Below are 18,167 nucleotides of genomic sequence, written 5' to 3' on the forward strand. Positions count from 1 at the left end.
TTCTTTTCTCTTTCTTTTCTCTTTCTTTTCTCTTTCTTTTCTCTTTCTTTTCTCTTTCTTTTCTCTTTCTTTTCTCTTTCTTTTCTCTTTCTTTTGATACTGACTTGCAAGAGAGATCTAACCCTGGAAGGTGTCAAATGCTCCTGGCTCCTGCCTGCCCTTACAGATGTTAAAGATAATCCATGGTTCATAGAAAGTGCCAAGATCCAAACCTATCCAGAAAGATGCACCTGTGATGCCTCCCTGACCAGGGCCCCCAAACCTTCGATAAGAATTACATGGGCAGAAGCCAGTGGGACTCAATGCAGGGGCTGCCTTACGATATTGGCTCACAAAATGTGTTCTCACTTGCTTGAGCGAGAGGAAACCAAATGAAAGCATCTTGCTTGGGAGCCTTTCCCACTTGTGCAGCAAACTGGGACTAATGGGTAGATGACTTGAGCTTACTTATGCAGCTTCTCTTCTCACTTCAAAAGGTATTGCTGGCATCTGATCGAACCACAGGCTTCTTGCCTGGGTCTCTGTCAAAAACCACGGTCAGGCAACTGTGCATAACTTTCTTGGAAAAATCTTAAAATGCAGGCAATTTAGTGCCAAGGTTAGGTAATTAGCAGTTGTTTATCTGCTGCACTGTGCGCCATGCAGCTCACGTGATGTACAGTGGTGTGGTGCCACTCGTTTCTGACTGGTACCCAAGATTAAATAACCGTTTTGGCCCTAGAACTTGTTTGTTAAGGGTTTGAGAAGCTGACTGGAAAAAAGTCTGCATATGGTTAATAATCAGACAAGCGCTCGCATGTTAAGGCTTGGGCCCTCCAACAAAATCCCTGCTTTTGAACACAAACAAGTTTGGTCACCTAGATGGGCCTGAGAGAGGGCTGAAGGAGTGCTGCTGGAGAAGGTTTCTTCCTTCCTTTCAACTTCTTCTGGTAGCAGCTGACTTTTTTCTTTTCAGAATCTTTTTCTTTTTACCCTGGATTTGTACTGAAGGTCTACATTTTAATAGCCCTTCTTGAAGAAGGAAAACCTGTAAGACATTGAAGCAGGTTAAGAGTTTTGAAGGCAATTTTGGCACTTGTTACAGTGAACATTGGCCATATCAAAGGCCTCAAAACAAACTCGAAAAGCTTTTCTATTACAAGATCAGTTCATAGTGGAACAGTTCTTCACTTTGTATCTCCCTCCTGCCCCCACACTTAACAGGTTGGGAAGGTACATCCAGTGCATTGTCTCTTCTGGAATTTAACAGTGCTTCTTGGTGCTTATCTGCAGTCGAAATGGGGCATGTCAAGTTTGTTTGAGAGGTACCCTGGAATCCTGGCAGAAGACTAGATGGTTCAGTGTTGGGAATGGGAAAGGGAGCTTTTAACCTCCCTAATAGTTAGTTATTTCCACCAGTCCTTCTTCAGTCATGACCTACAGTTATTCTAGCTAAAAGCTGTTCAGTGGCGTATACAGCAGAAGGCATTGATGATCAGCTTGGCTTCTGAAGGGCAGGCTCCATATCCCAAAGGTCAGCTTTTGAGTTGGTTGCATTATTTGCAGCCTCAAGAGAGAGGCAAGTGATTGGGCACACCAGAGCACATTCATCTCCCACCTTGGGGATAACCCCTTCCTCTCCATTTGAGGTGTTGTTGAGGAACCTGCAATTTCTATGGCTATTCCTTGGGCTCTTTCCAGGGCCTCTCCAGGCTTCCCACCTGCAATGCTCATGGGGATGCTGGTGCTGGTGCTGCTGCTAGAACAGGGGCAGGCAATTATTTCAGGTGGAGGGCTGCTTACTGAGTTTTGGCAAGCCATTGAGGGCCACATGACAGGCAGCCAGGGGCAGACAAATACTAATTTTCTAAATTTTTTTTAAGGGCCTTGCAGGCCAAATAGAATGGCTGGGCGGGCTGCATCTGGCCCACAGGCCACATTTTGCCCACCCCTGTGCTAGCGACATTGTGGTAACTTTTCTCTCTCGTTTTTCTTCCAGGCCCTTACTATTGCGGGGTTGGAGCAGACAAGGTGTACGGGCGCGACATTGTGGAGTCCCATTACAAGGCATGTCTCTATGCAGGGGTGAAGATCTGTGGCACCAATGCTGAAGTCATGCCCTCTCAGGTATGTGTGGGAAAAGGTGCTTCTTGCATGTCCTGTCAGGGTAGCGATTTTCATCTAGCCAAGAGGCTTTTTTTTGTGGGGGGAGACATGGGTGCCTGCCTGACAATGCCCCAAGCGTAAGTCCTGAAGTATTGTCCCCAAGGATCAGGTTCTTCCAGTCTTTAACTGCACCCTATTTACAGTTTTCTAGTACTTCTTACCCAGTAAAGAAGGGAGTTTTTCCAGTAAAACTACTTTGAAGGAGCATAATGCATTTCTGTACTGCATCTGGTCTCCACTGTTGGAAGGTGAAAACAGGAGTTTTCCAAGTGGCTATGTGGCTAGATTTCCTCTCCCCTGGCTCAGTCCCTTGTCATCTGCTTATACCTGAATCAAGCAGCCCCTGAATCGGCTAAGACTTTATAAAGGAAAAGTTGTGACAGTCTAGCTGATAGTGCAGTAACTTTGTTTTAACTACTAACAGCTCTTTTGTGTAAATGCTCCTACTTCAGACTTGTCAAAGTTGCAATACTTTATTTTTGAAATAGCACCTTAAATATAAAGTTCTTGCAGTTTGTGTGTAAATAAGGTGCAGTAAGCTTGTAATGAGAGGTTTTCCACCTTGCTGCTGTTTGTTGTTCTGCAGTTTGTGTGGCTGGTGATCATGGTAGCATTGGTAGATAAGGCATCGCTGCAGTGGAAGCACGAGGGAGAGAGGCTCTGCAGTGCTCCACTGAGTAGAACCAGTCCATATGCTTGCTTGGGAATGAGCAGGTGGGGAAGGATGAATTGCAGACATGGATTCTGTGATGCCGTGTATCTGTATAACGTAGCTCTGCCCCTTCTACTAGCTGGGAACCAAAGAGCTCACAGGGAGATTCTGGCTCAGACCCCAGTTGGAAAGGAAATTGTTGCATTTATTATTTTGGAATTAATTCAGGGAAGTCCTATGGCACATGTTAGTAAGTAGTAAGGTTAGATGCTCATAACCTAATTTTGTAATGTAGGACTATATGGTTCTAGTTCTGCTGAGGGCAGTTGTAAATCGAGTTCAAGACTAGGTACTCTGCACTAAAGTGAACCTTCCTCCTCTTCCTTCACCTGGTATTTTCTTCAGTGTCCTACTTGTGGTCCTTGCGAGACTGCAGGATGTCTGCAGATGCCATATCCCTGAAATGCATCAATAATGGGAATCTGACTAGGCCCCTGCTTAGTCACTCGGGGAGAAGCTGCTAGCTTGAGTAGAGAGGAGGTGCATTGAGCCCAATCCCCTGCTATCATAGGCAGCCATACAACTGATAAAATCGCATATTAAAAAGTAGCTAGTTTCTGAAACAGCCATTGTAACTGGGGGTGTGATAACCTTGCTTCACCAATGGCTAAAAGTCTTCTAACTTCCATCTTAAACTTATTCATGACCAGTTTCCATGCGTTTGTCCTTGTGCTAAAGTTCCTTTAGCTTAAATAGGTCGTCTTCCTCCCCGGTGCCATGCCCCATTCGCGTATGTTATCAACAGCAATCCTGTTTCCCTCAGCCTTCATTTTTTAAATTTAAAAGCCAACCTCTATTACTCCTCAAGGGGACTTCCAATCCCCTGATCATCCAGGTAGTCTTTCCTTCAGTGGGCCTCAGTTACATTTGGTGTAATCTACTGTCAGTGGCTGAGGGAAGAGAATTATAAACCCCAGTGTTCATGGCAGTGCCTTCTCTCTCCTTTTCTAGTGGGAATTCCAAGTCGGACCATGTGAAGGCATGGAGATGGGAGACCATTTGTGGATGGCTAGATTTATTTTGCATCGTGTTTGTGAAGATTTTGGAGTTGTGGCTACTTTGGACCCCAAACCAATGACTGGCAACTGGAATGGAGCTGGATGCCACACCAACTACAGCACAGAAGAAATGAGAAAGGAGGGAGGTCTCAAGTGAGTCCTTCCTGAAGAGGCTGGGATGGGTCAGGGATTGTCGCTTTCATTTCTGTCCAAGGGGCTCATCTTAAAAATATATAGCTACTGGGGTGAAAAACCTAACCTGAAACTATGAAGAGAGGCAGTACCTGGTCAGTATATTACACCTGACCTTGAAAAACTGGCTTCTTCATGTCCCCCCTCACATGGGCATTTGTTGGAAGTTTTTTTTCGTTGTTTGTGTCTTTCTTACTTTTGGTAAATGGTTACAATCATCATCTTTAATGTAAATTATTAAATAATGCATTTAATTGGAAAGCTGTTAGCAACGCTTTGAGCAAATGCTGAGCCTTCCTGGGTACCATTCCAAATTCTGCTAGAGTGGATGAAACAGGAAGGCTTTATAAATAAAGTGTTATCAAAAGAAACCCATTAAAACTTGCTGTTTTTCCCTTTCCTCTTCATTGACTAGACACATCGAAGCTGCCATTGAAAAGCTAAGCAAGCGACATAACTACCACATCTGTGTGTATGACCCAAGAGGGGGGAGAGACAACTCCAGGAGGCTGACCGGCCACCACGAGACTTCCAACATTTTCGAGTTCTCTGCCGGAGTGGCCAACAGAGGGGCCAGCATCCGTATTCCCCGCCAAGTTGGCCAGGATGGCTTTGGGTACTTTGAAGACCGGCGACCTGCAGCCAACTGTGACCCCTATGCAGTCACAGAGGCCATTGTGAGGACAACGTTGCTCAATGAAACAGGAGTGGAAACAAAAGACTATGCAGACAACTGAAGTCTGGGAGTGGGTGGGTTTTTACTTCTAAACTAGTTTCTCATGTGGGTTTTATGAATGTGTGACCTCATCGGCTGTCAGCTCAGACTCTTTAGAACCTTGCTTCTGGTTTTGTGAAATGTTGACTTAGAAATATATTTCTATATATATTGTAAGAAGGGGAAAGTATCTATTTTTCTCAACTGGCTTTTCTGGTTCCTGATTTCTAGATCATGCATTGGGGTTTTTTAAAGACTGATTTTAATTTTTGTAATTGACTTTTTACTCTGTACATATAATCTTTATGTGAAAGTTGAAAGCAGCAGTAGCTGCAGCTTGTTTTTTCCATATCTGTGTTGCAAAGAAACAATAAATAGCCTCGTTGGCTCTAGGTCAGCCACTCTTCACTAATAAATGTTTGCTTTTTTTGCAACTCCTAAAGGATCTCAAAATATTGAATGTGGGTATGACAGTGTTACTGACAGACAGCACCACTGGGGTGAGATGTAGCAGCTGTTCAATAGCCTGCAGTGTCTTGCAGTTGTTTTGAACAGGGGGATTGGGGAATGGTGGGGCATCTACACCAGTTAGGTAACAGTATGTAGATGCTTGAGATGAAATTTTGCCTGGACAACGAAGCTACCTCCAAGATAGCAGCCCTGGATCATTAATAACAAGCTGCCAAGAACTTTTTGGTTTGGCTCTTTTTGCCAAGGGGCAGCAAGCAGCAGTGCAACGCAGCACCCAGGCATGATCTCCGGTCACTGGAGCAATGCAGATCTAGATGAGACAGCTGATTACTAAATCTGCAATACCCTTGTCTGCAGCACCCCCATTTTCAGAGTGCTGCCCAGACAGTTGCAACTTGATCCTGCTTACCAAGAACCATGTGGTGGGGCCACAGCATAGTGTAGTCTGAAAAGAGCAATTTAAAACACAGGCATAGCAGTGGAGTCTTCTTGATGCATCTGAGACCTTGAATCTGATTCTTCACAGCAACTTGCCAGACGCATGCATCTGCTGTAATCTCAAGACTAGAAGAAGATGGCAAGAAAGCTAGTGATGTCTCATCTGTGTGTTTCTGCCAGTGGGATTTTTTTTCCTGATCAAAGTGAAAGCGTTGCTGCTTCTTGTGATTTGGGGGTGGAAAAACAAGAATCCTCATTTTGTATTGCATCCTACTCAATCATGTGCCCCAGAATATACCTTGCTGGAGCTGCCTAGTGCAGCAGTTTTCAAACAATGGACCTGGCAAGCAATACTAATGCCCCTTATTCTGGCTCTCCATGCTGTGTCCATGTGTCCTGTAGAATGGATCTGATCTGCTGATGCTCTGGTGAGCAGAACCACCCACCGATCTACTGTAACAAAGAAGAAATGCATGGGATGTAGAAATCAAGCCTGGGTCTCGGGTACAACAGGTGATAGTTCTGCCTCTTGAAGGGGAGTATGAGTTATAAGGAAGCCCCCTATTGCAATGTTCACTTCCCTGTCTGTTCAAATGGGGCCTATAATCACGCCTTTGCTATCTATGGGTCACTGCTGGATCTCCTATGGGTGTATGCATCCTGCTTGCTTACTTCCTTGTGAGCAAGAGAAGTTGCTCCCTTCTCTTGCTTGCAGGAAGCCAAGAGCCCATCCACCTCCATCGTGATTCTGCAGAAGGCAAACATCACCTGCAGCCTAAGCAAACATGGCTGGGGTGGGCGAGCAGCTGGCAGGCGTTTACACAGCGGGGTGCGGCTAGCTGACTAAGCAGCCATCTCAACTGCCTGCTTCCTAAGTATCCTAGCTAATTGCACAGGGCTCCATTTACACTCCGAGCAAAGTTGAAGGCCTTTAACGTGACCTGAAGCATACAAAAAGATTGTGGTAAGTAATTATCTAGGGATGCTTCTGTACCTACGTCTGCTACTTGCTTGGGATGCAAAGGAGGATATGTGGGACTTGGCACCTCTGGGTGCAGGAGAGGAAGCTGAATCTACTGCTGTCATCCTGAGCTAAAATGCTCAGAGCTGGGGAATAGTTAATTCATTGTGTTCACCAGCTAAGGAAACTTGTTGGCTTCTAGGCTTTGGCTTGAGCCCATACTTACCAGGCTGTCATTTAGTAAGGACCAAGGATGAAGAAAGTTAATACTTAACATAGAACTTGGCTAATTAACTATGTAAAGGGGCAGATAAGACTTGTGACCCTCCGTTTAGAGGTGATACATGGCCATAGAAGGGGAGTACCTGGGACAGATGATCCATGAAAGCAGTGAATTTCAGACAAGTTCCCGGCTAGACTGTGGTACCAACAATTTGTGTTGCTTGGGCCTGGCTCACATGAGTATGCAGCACTGTTTTGATCAGGGTGGCATGCAGGTGTGTGAGGGAGCAGAAGATAACTTCCTGACTTCTGGACCAATGTGTCTCAGACCCCAGCCTCACGAAGTATTTCCTCTGTTGATTCCAATGGGATGTGGGGACTTAAATGCCTTTTGAGCTTTTGGTTCTCAATCTTGAGGGGTCAGGAAAGCCTTGTGGGAGCAGCACATGCATCAGGAATGGAGCAAGAGAAAGAGGTTTGGATGTGGTTCAGACCCTTCTGAAGTGTCCTGTGTTCAACCAGCTTCTGTGAGCAAGACGGGATCAAAGCAGATCCCCAAGTACACGTGCCCGAGAAACCTGCAACATGGAACTGGACCAGAACATTGAAACTCTGGCTCCCAGCTCATCCTAACCTGTTTCTCTGCCTTCTGCTTTTCCCCTTGCATGCTTGTGGGGCTCACATCCTCAGGAACAGCCCCGCTGAATGAGGGGCACAGAGTGGTCACCCCTGTTAACTGCAACATTGGCTCTTTTGCCCTGCCGGCACCTGCTGCTCGGCCTACACGAGACCTTCATTTTCCCTGCTGCAGTGACTCTGCTACCCATGCTGAGATCTTCCCACAGCCTTAGTTTGCAATTAATGTGAATGCTCCCTTGGCATCACTTCCTGGATCCTGCTTGGCCACCCCTGGTTCTTCTAGGCTTTTGCTGTCTGAGCATTACTCTTCCCCCTCTTCTGGAACAGGGTTATCAGGGTAGGAAGGCAGCTGCCAGATTTGGAGGGGTTCTTTCAAGCCAGCTTGGACTCACCTCTGCTAGGATTCCTGCCCTGCACAAAGCAGACCTGCAAGGCAAAGCTCTGATCTCCACCAGCTGCAGATTCGTTCAACTGCTGCCAGGGGATAGATAAGGAAGAGACTCACTGTCTGCTGCAGGCTTTAGCCCTCTGTTTATTAACAGAATTCCCATGCAAATTAAAGCCGGTCTAACCCAGATACAATGCATAACTCAAGTACTATGCCATAACCCTGGGTGCCATACAGGGTAAGAGGTTACAGGCTTGCTTTTCAGAAGTTTTGCTGCCCCCAGCAGGAACAGACCAGGAATAGCTCATATTTATTTCTTGGCAATGACCTTGGGCACTTCCCTTTCTCTTTGCCACCCAAGTCCCAGAGTGAATGCCGGCAGGGGCCACAGTTCCTCCAGCCTCACTTATTTCTGCCTTGTAGCTCTTCCCTTTTAGCCCTGGGAAACTGCCTGTATTGTGTGGCTCGCTCAGTAGTGCTTAGCAAAGAACAGTGGCCTCTGAAAGGTAATACCAGTGCTCCCTTCTACCCCCCCTATTTCTTCCTCCTTGCCCTGGCCAGAAGCCTGGGGGCTCAGTGGCTGGTATGAATGAACAGCTGGGAGATTTGCAACAGAAACTGGAGAAACTATTTTCACGGCTCACAGTGATCCGTGGGACTCACCACCACAGGATGAGGATCTGATGTGTAGTACACAGATGGACCCCAGCATAAAGAGTTGGCCCTTCAGAGCCAGGCCTGCTGAGCAGCAGGGGGACACGGTGCTGTGATTTGACCCTGCACCTGTCTTTTGCTATAGGCCCATTTTTGCCCCTGGATATATCCTAGACTTTGCAAATATGGACTTCAGTGGAGGCTCCAATGTGAGAATGTTATCCTGGCAGAAAGTATTAGCCATTTAACCTTTACAGTAAATGGTGGGTTGGGATCAGGCTGCCTGTTCAAGTATAGGCCTAGCTGGGAAGTGACTGTCTTGGGAGATGTGATGATTCAGTGCCTGTTCAAGCATATCCTAGCTGGGAAGTGACTGTCTTGGGGGAAGTGATGATTCAGTGCCTGTTCAAGCATAGTCCTAGCTGGGAAGTGACTGTCTTGGAGGATGTGATGGTTCAGTACATCTTCTGAACAGGTCCAACATAAATATGTGACGAGGCAGTGATGTGGACAGCTGTTGAGCCTGACCAAGAGAAATGCAAGTTGCGGCCCCCTGATCCAACCCAGCAAGTTACTGTAGTTGTGCAACTTGTATTTATAGATAGAGGCTAAAAGAACAGGTAACCAGACATCATGGCTGGAGGGTATCTGTGGCAAGGTTCAGGATTAATCTGGCCCATGTCCCTTGGAGGCAGCATTGCTCAACTGACCAGGTGTATCATGGGTTTTCTCACCTCCCCTAGAAGCAAATGAGATGTTGACTACTGCCCAGCATGACAGGGCTCTGGCACTAGGATAATCTTGTAAGGCAAAATCTCTGTTTCCTTGATATGGCCTGGCTTATAAATTATAATACAGCCAGAATGGCTGAGGCTTCATTTCTGTCTATATGGCTGTAATTGCACTTGTTTACCTGGGCTTGTGGTAAGAATTTATGTCAAGCATAGACCCAATCCTAACCCCAGCTCCTGCTTCTTTGTCCCTTCTCTGCAGTCCCTGGCACAGAGGCTTGCTGGGGTCTTCCCAGGTAATACAGGTAAGAAACTACAGATCTGTCAGTGCCTGTAGCTGGAAACTGAGCTTTGGTCTAAGGAAGTTGACTCAACCTTTGGATGGTCCCCCTGTATTATAGGAGCTGTTCAGCCATTGTTGCTACCTCCCCTGGTGCTAAAGCTTGTTCCTGACTAGAATAACTGCATCGAGTGGCCACTCATTGCTCATTCAAATTTCCCTTTTCAGCTCTTCATGCCGTTCCTCCCCAAAGACACTTAAACAGAAGATCAACAAGCCATGTAGATTATAAAGCCACAAGAAACTTGTGATAATCTGTTATGATCTCTTGGCTAACGCAGGCCACAGGACCCCCCTCATCTTATTCCTGTTGCAGTGAGAGCAGATATTTTAGAAGAGCATCCATTTGGCCTCTCAAACTTCCCAGGGAATGAAGAATCCACTGCAGCCCTTGGTAAGTTGTTCTAACTGTTAGTTACCCTCCCGGTTTAAATACTTCACCTTTGCCAGCTTCATCTGCTATCTCCTTGGTGTTGTTGTGCCTTTGTCTGTTGGAATGACTCAACCTGCATTATTATATTTCTCTGCCCCGTAGAGGTGCTTCTAAACAATGATGAAATCTCCCCTTGTTCTTCCTTCTTACAAACTGAGCAGACTGAGTTCCTAGAGTCTTAAAGCATGTTTTCCAATCCTTTAAACATCTTTGTAACTCTTCTCTGGGCCTTCCCCTGTCTTTCCACATTCTGCTCCAGTTGAGGACAGCAGAACTGGACACAGTAGTCTAGCAGTAGCTGCACTAGGGACATAGAGGTAATATAACCCACCTACTTTAACTACTCACCCCCACTTGTGCATTTGTGGATGGCATTAGCTTTCTTGTTCACAGTATCACCCTGGATGCTTACGTTCAGCTGCTCGTCCCTCATGACACTAAATTATGCAAACCAACCTTTTAAATATGTTGCCTAAAACTCCTTGGGCAGGCCGTCTGACCCAGGAGTCCTACCGTTGATGAACCTCCGAGGGTCTGCTCGACCTCCTCCAGTGTCCACTCCTCCAGCTGCTGTTGCTTGGTTTCTCTGAGGGCCTGGGTGAGGCTGCGTGACCCCCGGGTCCTCCTGTTGTGCAGCGTAGAGTTCTCAGTAGAAAGCGGTCACTGTTTCCAGCATGTCCTCCTTTGACCGGTGCTCTGCTCCTGCTCCATCTCTCAGGCACATCATGGGCTTCTCTTTGTTCTTCTTTAATCTGGAAGTGGGCCCTGGAACGGAAGATCTTTTTCCTGGCTTCTTCCTGGCACCATGCCCCAATCTGGGCCTTTACCCCCTGCATGTCCCCCTTCACATCCCACCCCACCGCCGCCTGCCTGTGCAGGTCCTGTAACTTATGAGTCAGGCACTTGTGCTGACTTCTGTCGGAAAAAGATCTTGGTCCTTTCTTTGATGCTGGCCCATCACTCTGTCTGGTTTGGGTACAGGCTCTCGAGGGTCCTCCAGCCTGCATAGTGCTCTCTGTAACTTTGCTGGGTCTTTTTGTCTTCCAACAGCCTGGTGTTTAGCTTTCCTACCCCCTTGCCCCTCTCCAGCTGACCTCCCATTTCAGCCTGGGTCATGAGGAGGCAGTGATCCAAGAAACAGGCGGGCATGGAGCGGGCTCCCTTTACCTTCCACCCCTTGGGGAGGAGGGCAAAGTCTATCCGGGTTTTGGTTTGCACTACTGGGTCCACTCAGGTGAAATTCCCTCCAGGGCTTTGGGCTTCTTTCTCAGTGTCTGCTAGGCTGTGGTCTTCGATCAGCTGTTTCAGTAGCCTGGAGGATCTGTCTTTGCCTGCCCTCTGGGCTCTGCTGACTCTGTCTTCCTCACTGATGATGCAGATGATGCAGAAGACCCCTGTGATGATTACCAGCCAGCCACTCAGCAGTGTTAGGGCCATGCTTTCCAGGAAATCGTACCATGCCTTGGCTTTGGCTGACACGTACACGCACAGCACCTTGAACTCTGTCCCGTTTGCTTTCCTGGTGGCTTGCAGCAACCTGCCTGCCACTATTTCTCTGTGTGGTACAGGGTGCACATCATCCCCTTTCAGCAGGATTGCACCCACCAGTGGCCCGAGGATTGTTCGCCCCCAACCACAGGGCTGCCCCATGCAGCCAGCGTTTGAAAAGCAAAGAGCTGCTGGTGTTACTGGGGAGACCGCACTCCTACAAGCAGATCACGTCTGCTTCTATCTGTTCCAGTGTCTGTATTACCTGGTCCCATTTCCCAAGCAGTTTTCTGTCCAAAAGAAAATCAGTGCTATGTATTGTGAATAGCAGAGCACTCCCACTGCCCCTCTCCTGTTCAATCTACAGTTTAAAAATGATAATTCTGCAGGCTGGGAGCTTGTCTTCTATGTGTTCACCAACACTAGGCACATAGATGCACTCAATCAAGATTCAAGCACTGAATTGTTGCAGCAAATGGTTCCTTACAAACCTCATAGCAGGAGTTGTATTTGCCGGAAAAAAAAAAAAGTAGGTAGCAACGTCTTATGAGGCGCTGATAGACAAATTGGGCCAGGACACGACCTCTTTCTATATTGCATGATTAATACTGGCAGTAACTACCTGTGACCACCCGGGGGAGATAGTAGAGCTCTCTTTTTTCTTTTTCTTTTTTTTACCTCCTAGTCTTGTCTTGCAGGCGGGGAGGGGTAAGGTTTAGAGAAAGCAATTTCCGTGGAATGCAGAGACACAGGACCAGAGTCTGTTCCTTCCTCAGGCTTCAGATGGTTTCTGTTCACGTGAATAGCATTGCTTTTAATTCAACTGAGACATTTGCTCAAGTGGATTATAAAAAGGAGAGTAGACTTATCGGTATTAGCAACTGAAGTAGTCCAGGCCTCTGGCTAAGAGTGAGGAGTTATGGGTAAAATAGAGACCCACAATAAAATGGCAGTAATAGCTTTTTTTTTTAAAGTCTAGTAGTTGATAGCTTGGCTGGGTCAGATGGTCTGTCTCTAGAGTGTTTATACTGTTCCAAACTATTCCACTGAAAACTGGTCCTTTATCTTCCTAATCTTAGTTCTGCCTTTTAAAGGCCTGAGGCAATATAATATTTTATACAACATCACCTTAGATCCCAAAGGCTCTTTAGAGAGGCTTACAAATGGACAGACCTACCATATTCATGGCATTTCACTCTTTGCCACTAAAATACAGCCAAGACTGGAGTGGAACAGCTGAGCACAACACCACAAGGCAGTGCTTTAGAAGAGGAATTAAAGGACGGGGCTTGTCTAGGTCCGCTTGATCAGTGTGGGGGGCTGGGATGGAAGGTTTCTTCCGTTTCCTTTCAGCCCTGTGTTTGTATGATACCACACTCACCACCTCCAGCTGAAGCTGCAGGAAGAATTTCAGGTTTGCAAAAGGTGAGTTACCAAAATTGGCATTTGCCCTAGGCCATGGTGTGCAAAATTTCTAATGATATCCAATGGCCATAAGTACTCAAGACCTTTGGCTCATATCTCATGCCAAAATCAGCACTTCCAGTGGTACTCTGTCTGCTAACACCATGAGTGCTGAATCATTAGCTGGGTAATACCAGCATTTAGCATTGACATAATGCCTGGCATCTTCAAAGTCATGTACAGGTGCTACCTGGTTAATCTGTCTTGACTCAGAGGCATAAGTCACCTGCTGAGTCACCATTTCCTGCACTAGTCAGAGGTTACTTGTAGAGGACTGAACGTGGAACTGGAAGCCAGGACCTTCTGAGCTGCAGTCATGGCCCAGACCTGCTGTGCACTCTTGGGAAGGGCCTTTAGCTGCTTGGTCACAGAGCACCTTGTGAAGACAGAGCAAGAGCAGCCAAGACGGGTGGAAATGGAGAAGCAGCTGCTGACCACACAAAGACCTATCCGGATCAGCAGCAGGGTGCTTCAAGGCCAAATCCACCAGGCATTGGAAGGTTCGATTGCTCAAACACAGCCAGAACCAGTACTGACAAGTTTTGCTCTGTCGCCTTAATCCTCACACAGCACTTGCGTCCAACCTCCCTGCTGCACAAGAGACAAGGACAGCTCCATTCTGAAGAGCTATTGTTTTTTCAGTCAGTGAAAGGCCGAGCTCTTCACAACAATACGGCCACCCCTGACCCAAATTGTCTGCTCTTTCTCACCCCAACTCCTAGTCCCAAATCTCATTATGGCATCAAAATTGTCATCTGTAAAGCTTATAAATCAGCACTGCATCCTTTTTTGCAAGGATGTCACTGCCATTGTTCTAGGAAGAAAAATACATGTGGACACCCTAGGCCAGGGGTTTTCAACCTTTTTTAACACGTGTACCCTTTCTGCCTCAAAGTTTCACCTCATGTACCCCTTTATATTTTTCTTGTTTTTAAGGGTGGGGGGCAGATTGAGGCCCCCCTGGTGAGGGAGGGAGGAAGTGGGGCTGGGGCAAGGGTAGGTGCTGCACAGCTGGGGTGGAGTGTGAGATCGGAGCCGCGAGAGCTCTGGGAAGCGTGGGGGGGGGCAGCTCCCACTGCTACATGCACCCTGGTGGAGGCCCAGAGGGCACATGCCCCCCAGATCTGTGCTCAGGGCAGTGGCAGCTGCTGCTGCAGGCTGGACTCTGCACCCCGCTGCTGCTGCCCTTGCAACTGGCCACATGTGCAACTGGCCATGAGAAAGTAGCATGGGGTGCAATGGCAGCGCAGGGTGATGATGGTGGCAGTGATGGTGGCTGTTTCAGCTGCCGCAGGCACAGAGAGCAAGCTGAGATGGGGGGGGGGTGAGGTGCCAAGGTGTGCTGAATGGGGCCAGCGGCACCTGGTGCACCGGTCCCCCTGCCCCGGGTAACAAGCAAAGTTGTGGGAAGACAGCAGGGGGAGATGCCACCGCCGTGCCCCGGGGTGCGCTCCATCCCCACCCACCCGCCTGTCCACGTGTATCCCCTACAGCCTTTCTAAGTACCCCCGGGGTATGCGTACCCCCAGTTGACAGCCCCTGCCTTAGGCAGCATTGCTGATATGTTCTCAGCTGCAGATATGATCATTGCACTAAGACAGTGCTTGGAGATCATGCTGGCTTGACTTTGAATGGATGCTGCTATTTGATTTTCCAGTAAACTCCATTAGCCTGGCAGGGTGACTCAGAGTCAAAGGTACTGGTAATTCCTATCTCTCAGCAATACGGGTGTTTTAATTAATTTAAAGAGGAAAAATATGATCTTCTGGGCAAGATGTACTCAGCCTTCCTATGTCTGAGCAGCTGCAATTACAGCTCCAGCCACCCAAGAAAAGATCACGTTCTGCTTGTTTGTCTGGTTTGTTTTTAGATGACATAACTACCCCAATGATGCAATGACAGCAAGGAAGACAGATTGTGGAAGGGAGAGGTGAGCAGTGCGGGGAGGCGGGGGTAGCTGGGAGGAGCAGCGAGGCATCAGAACTTGTTGCTTTGCAGAGTGGGGTTAAAGAGCATTTGTCACTGTTCTCGCTGCTGGACTTCAACCTCTGCTAAAATGAGGAAGCTGACCCCTATGTCCCCACCCTGGGTATGCCACTTCTGGGAGCACGTCTTGCAATTATATCCTGCAGCCTGTGCTAGGATTTTAAAACATGTTAAAAATACACCTCTTTTCTGAGGGAAGGCAGGGCCACAACCTGCTGGCAGGTGCTTTGCTTTATGTACAAAATGCATGCCTTTCCTGCAGTCAGCTCATAGCAGACCAACGAGACAATAACAGGAATTTCATTATGAATTTCATTCCTCCCTCCTTATCCACAAAACCACAAAGGGAACTGAATGAGGGAAGACTCCAATCATGACCTGACTTATCAGGACAAAGCAACTCCAGGGAAGCCAGTGGGGTCAGAGACGGGGCAGAATTTTAACTTCAATAGTTTCATAAACATGCATGTTCTCAAGGAGATCAGCTCTCCTAGGTGCAGATGCCAGCTGATTCCTCAGGCTTTCCAGAACAGGTGGAAGAAAGCTGTCTTGAATGCGTTGGAGAGGATTGGGAGAATGACTGGAGTGACTGAGGCTGTGTCGTCCCGTCAAAGGGATGCTGATTGAAAGCAACATGCCTCATTTGTGCTTACAGTGGTTTAGCAGGTCCCATTCCATCCCCAGCCACATTATTGCTGAATGAACCAATCTGGCTCAGCTATGCAATTGCACAGCCTGTGTCTGACACCAATGGGACTTCTGGCGCACCTGTTTTGTGGTGCCTGGTGCCTGGCCTTGTAACTTAATAGCAACCGTAAATAACCATGACCGTTGTAGAGGGAGACAGATGCAGAATGCACTGAGACAACTTGACCAATCTTCCCAGGTGTGCCGCTGATCACAGACCCTGCTTGTGACCTGGCTCGAGCGGCTGCCACATATGGGTACACCGGACCAAATTATCAGCTCTTGTAAACTGTTAGATTTCAATAGAGCTACCCCAGATTACACCAGCTGCCCTGTGGCACGTGACTACATTTACCAGAAGAAGAATGGAAAAAAGAAAAGCCTTGTATTTCGCCAGCTCCTCTCTGATTTCAAACAACATGTGCAATCTGAGTGGCAGCACATTGCAGTGAAAAGCCCCAGAAAGGCTCCACTTTTACACTGGCAGCATCCAATTTTGGAATAAACCAAACCCTCACCCAAGGGGTCCGGGCTCCCCAACACTTGCCACCTTTGTAGTTATTTACACCTGTGCAATGTGGATGTGAAAAACACTGCCCCATCCAAATGGCATTGTTAGACACGGGCACCCTGACTGTACAGGGGACAAGGCAGTGGAAAGTTGGTACCAGAGGGCATGTCAATATGTCCACACATGTGTTTCCCCAGGGACAAATAGCAGTGGCACAATATGACCTGGGTGCATGGTAAGTTGTCCCAGGATGGGTAGGGGAGGCTGGCCCTAGCAGCCTTACCTTGGGTACTGGGGCCTCTCAGGGCTCCAGCAGCAGCAATCCAGCAGCAGGGAGCCTGGTATGCAGCCAGAGCATGGCTCCAGCTGGCCAGGCTTCAGCTTTGGATGGCATGTGCTGCTGCCACGTGTGCCACCCCACTTTTTTCTGCAGTGGGTTTTTTTTACACCAGGATCTCCCAGAGAGTTGAATTTGCTTTTCAGCAACTGCTTACAGAAAGTGCCCAGGATTCTTTGAAGAAAGGCATTCCATCACTACCAGGGCTTCTAAAGCCTCAAAGATATTTGGAACAGGAGCCAAGACATGATTGTCATTGTTTTTTGTCACAACCCCTTCATGGCCAATTAGTTCATTGCCTTGATTGCAGCAAGTGGGACTGAGGGAGTAGCAAAACAATAATTGTGGAGTTGAGTAAGAGATGAATGTGGAGTTGGACCTTATCTACAAGGGTAGCTGTTGCAGAGCAAACTCCCAGTGTAGACAGACTGACTCAAGGGCAACATCATTTGCACTTGTTTATCTTGGTGTGGAGCAAGGGAAAGGGAACAAGAGTGAATTTTGTGGCACTCAGTATGAAGAAGGTTTAGTCCAGGGGTTTTCATTGGTATCTCTACACCCAGCATTGCATTGTCTCATAGAATGTAAAATATCTCTGCAGAGGGGTGTACTTGGAATATTTATTCATGTCATACCAGCTACTCAGTTCAGATAATGTACAACTGTAGAAAATAAGAGGATTAGCTAATGAATTTGTGGTTCCATAGGCCATTAGGACTCCAGACTTGGAAAAAGCAGGGAGGATTGGAGAAAACAGATGAGACACATTGCCTTCATTAGAAAGGGGATCTGACCACCCAGCTGCCCCAAGCCCCCAGAGCAGTTTGAAGCAGGATTTACTTAACAATGCCCATAACTGTCCCAGTCCTCCTAAGCCTCTGGTGAGTGCTTGTAGAGCCTTCCCAGTCAGCAGGGGAGACGGACACTGGACCTGGTCTGTGTTAGCTACCCCATGTGATTCACAGCTTTTCAGAACTATTTAACAGCTTCCCCAGCTCCAGAAGGAGGTGGTAATTCCACCACCTGGGGGACCAGGGATCCAATTCTGTCTCCCCTACCAAACCAGGATGCTGCTGCTGCTGCTGCATCTTCTCTGTTTTAAGCTAAAGCCATCTCTGTCTCCCTTGGTATTCAAGTCTCAATCACCTAATCTCTGTCCACTTACTCTTGTGCTTGAATGTCAATTGTAGCCAGTTTCTGTGGCACTGCAGTCATTCATCCTGGCTACAGTCTTTCCTACCCCACTCTCCATAGCTCTGGGCTTCTCATCCTTTCTGTGCCATCCACAGGACTGTATGTGGCATCATCTCTCCTGGGTCAGGTGCTGTAGAACGAAGGGGGACTTTGTCAGCCCAGATCCCAGGACTGGTTTTTGGACCCTAGCTCCAGTGTTTCCAAACAAACAATTCACCATCTTTGCCATATCTGCAAACTCAACTGCTCATCTTTCTTCAGCTGTTTGCAATTCCTACTTGCTACCCCTAGGAGACTTACAGAGCTGTTCTTGGCCTTGCAGTTTAAGACGGGAACATTTCAGGTTATTGCAAAAGCCTCATTTTTAAATGCCTGCACTCCATTATGGTAATTGCACATACCGCCACCATGTCACACAGGTCTAGTACACTGAGATGTGGACCTAGGGAAGCTAAACGCAG

At 47.5% G+C, this 18,167-nt stretch overlaps 1 protein-coding gene across 1 annotated transcript in view; it reads left to right on the forward strand.

The window, feature by feature from the left end:
* LOC109313836 (glutamine synthetase) overlaps positions 1-5,174 on the forward strand; it is a 9,438-nt gene extending 4,264 nt beyond the window's left edge. Inside the window, exons 4-6 of the mRNA XM_019540594.1 lie at positions 1,979-2,106; positions 3,809-4,008; positions 4,463-5,174. Coding sequence (XP_019396139.1) covers positions 1,979-2,106; positions 3,809-4,008; positions 4,463-4,784 — 650 coding nt within the window. The 3' untranslated portion in view covers positions 4,785-5,174. The remainder of the gene's footprint in view (positions 1-1,978; positions 2,107-3,808; positions 4,009-4,462) is intronic.
* The last annotated feature ends 12,993 nt before the right edge of the window (positions 5,175-18,167 follow it).

The sequence above is a fragment of the Crocodylus porosus genome, unplaced genomic scaffold, assembly GCF_001723895.1.
Source record: "Crocodylus porosus isolate Cpor-Errol unplaced genomic scaffold, CroPor_comp1, whole genome shotgun sequence".
NCBI lineage: Eukaryota > Metazoa > Chordata > Crocodylia > Crocodylidae > Crocodylus > Crocodylus porosus.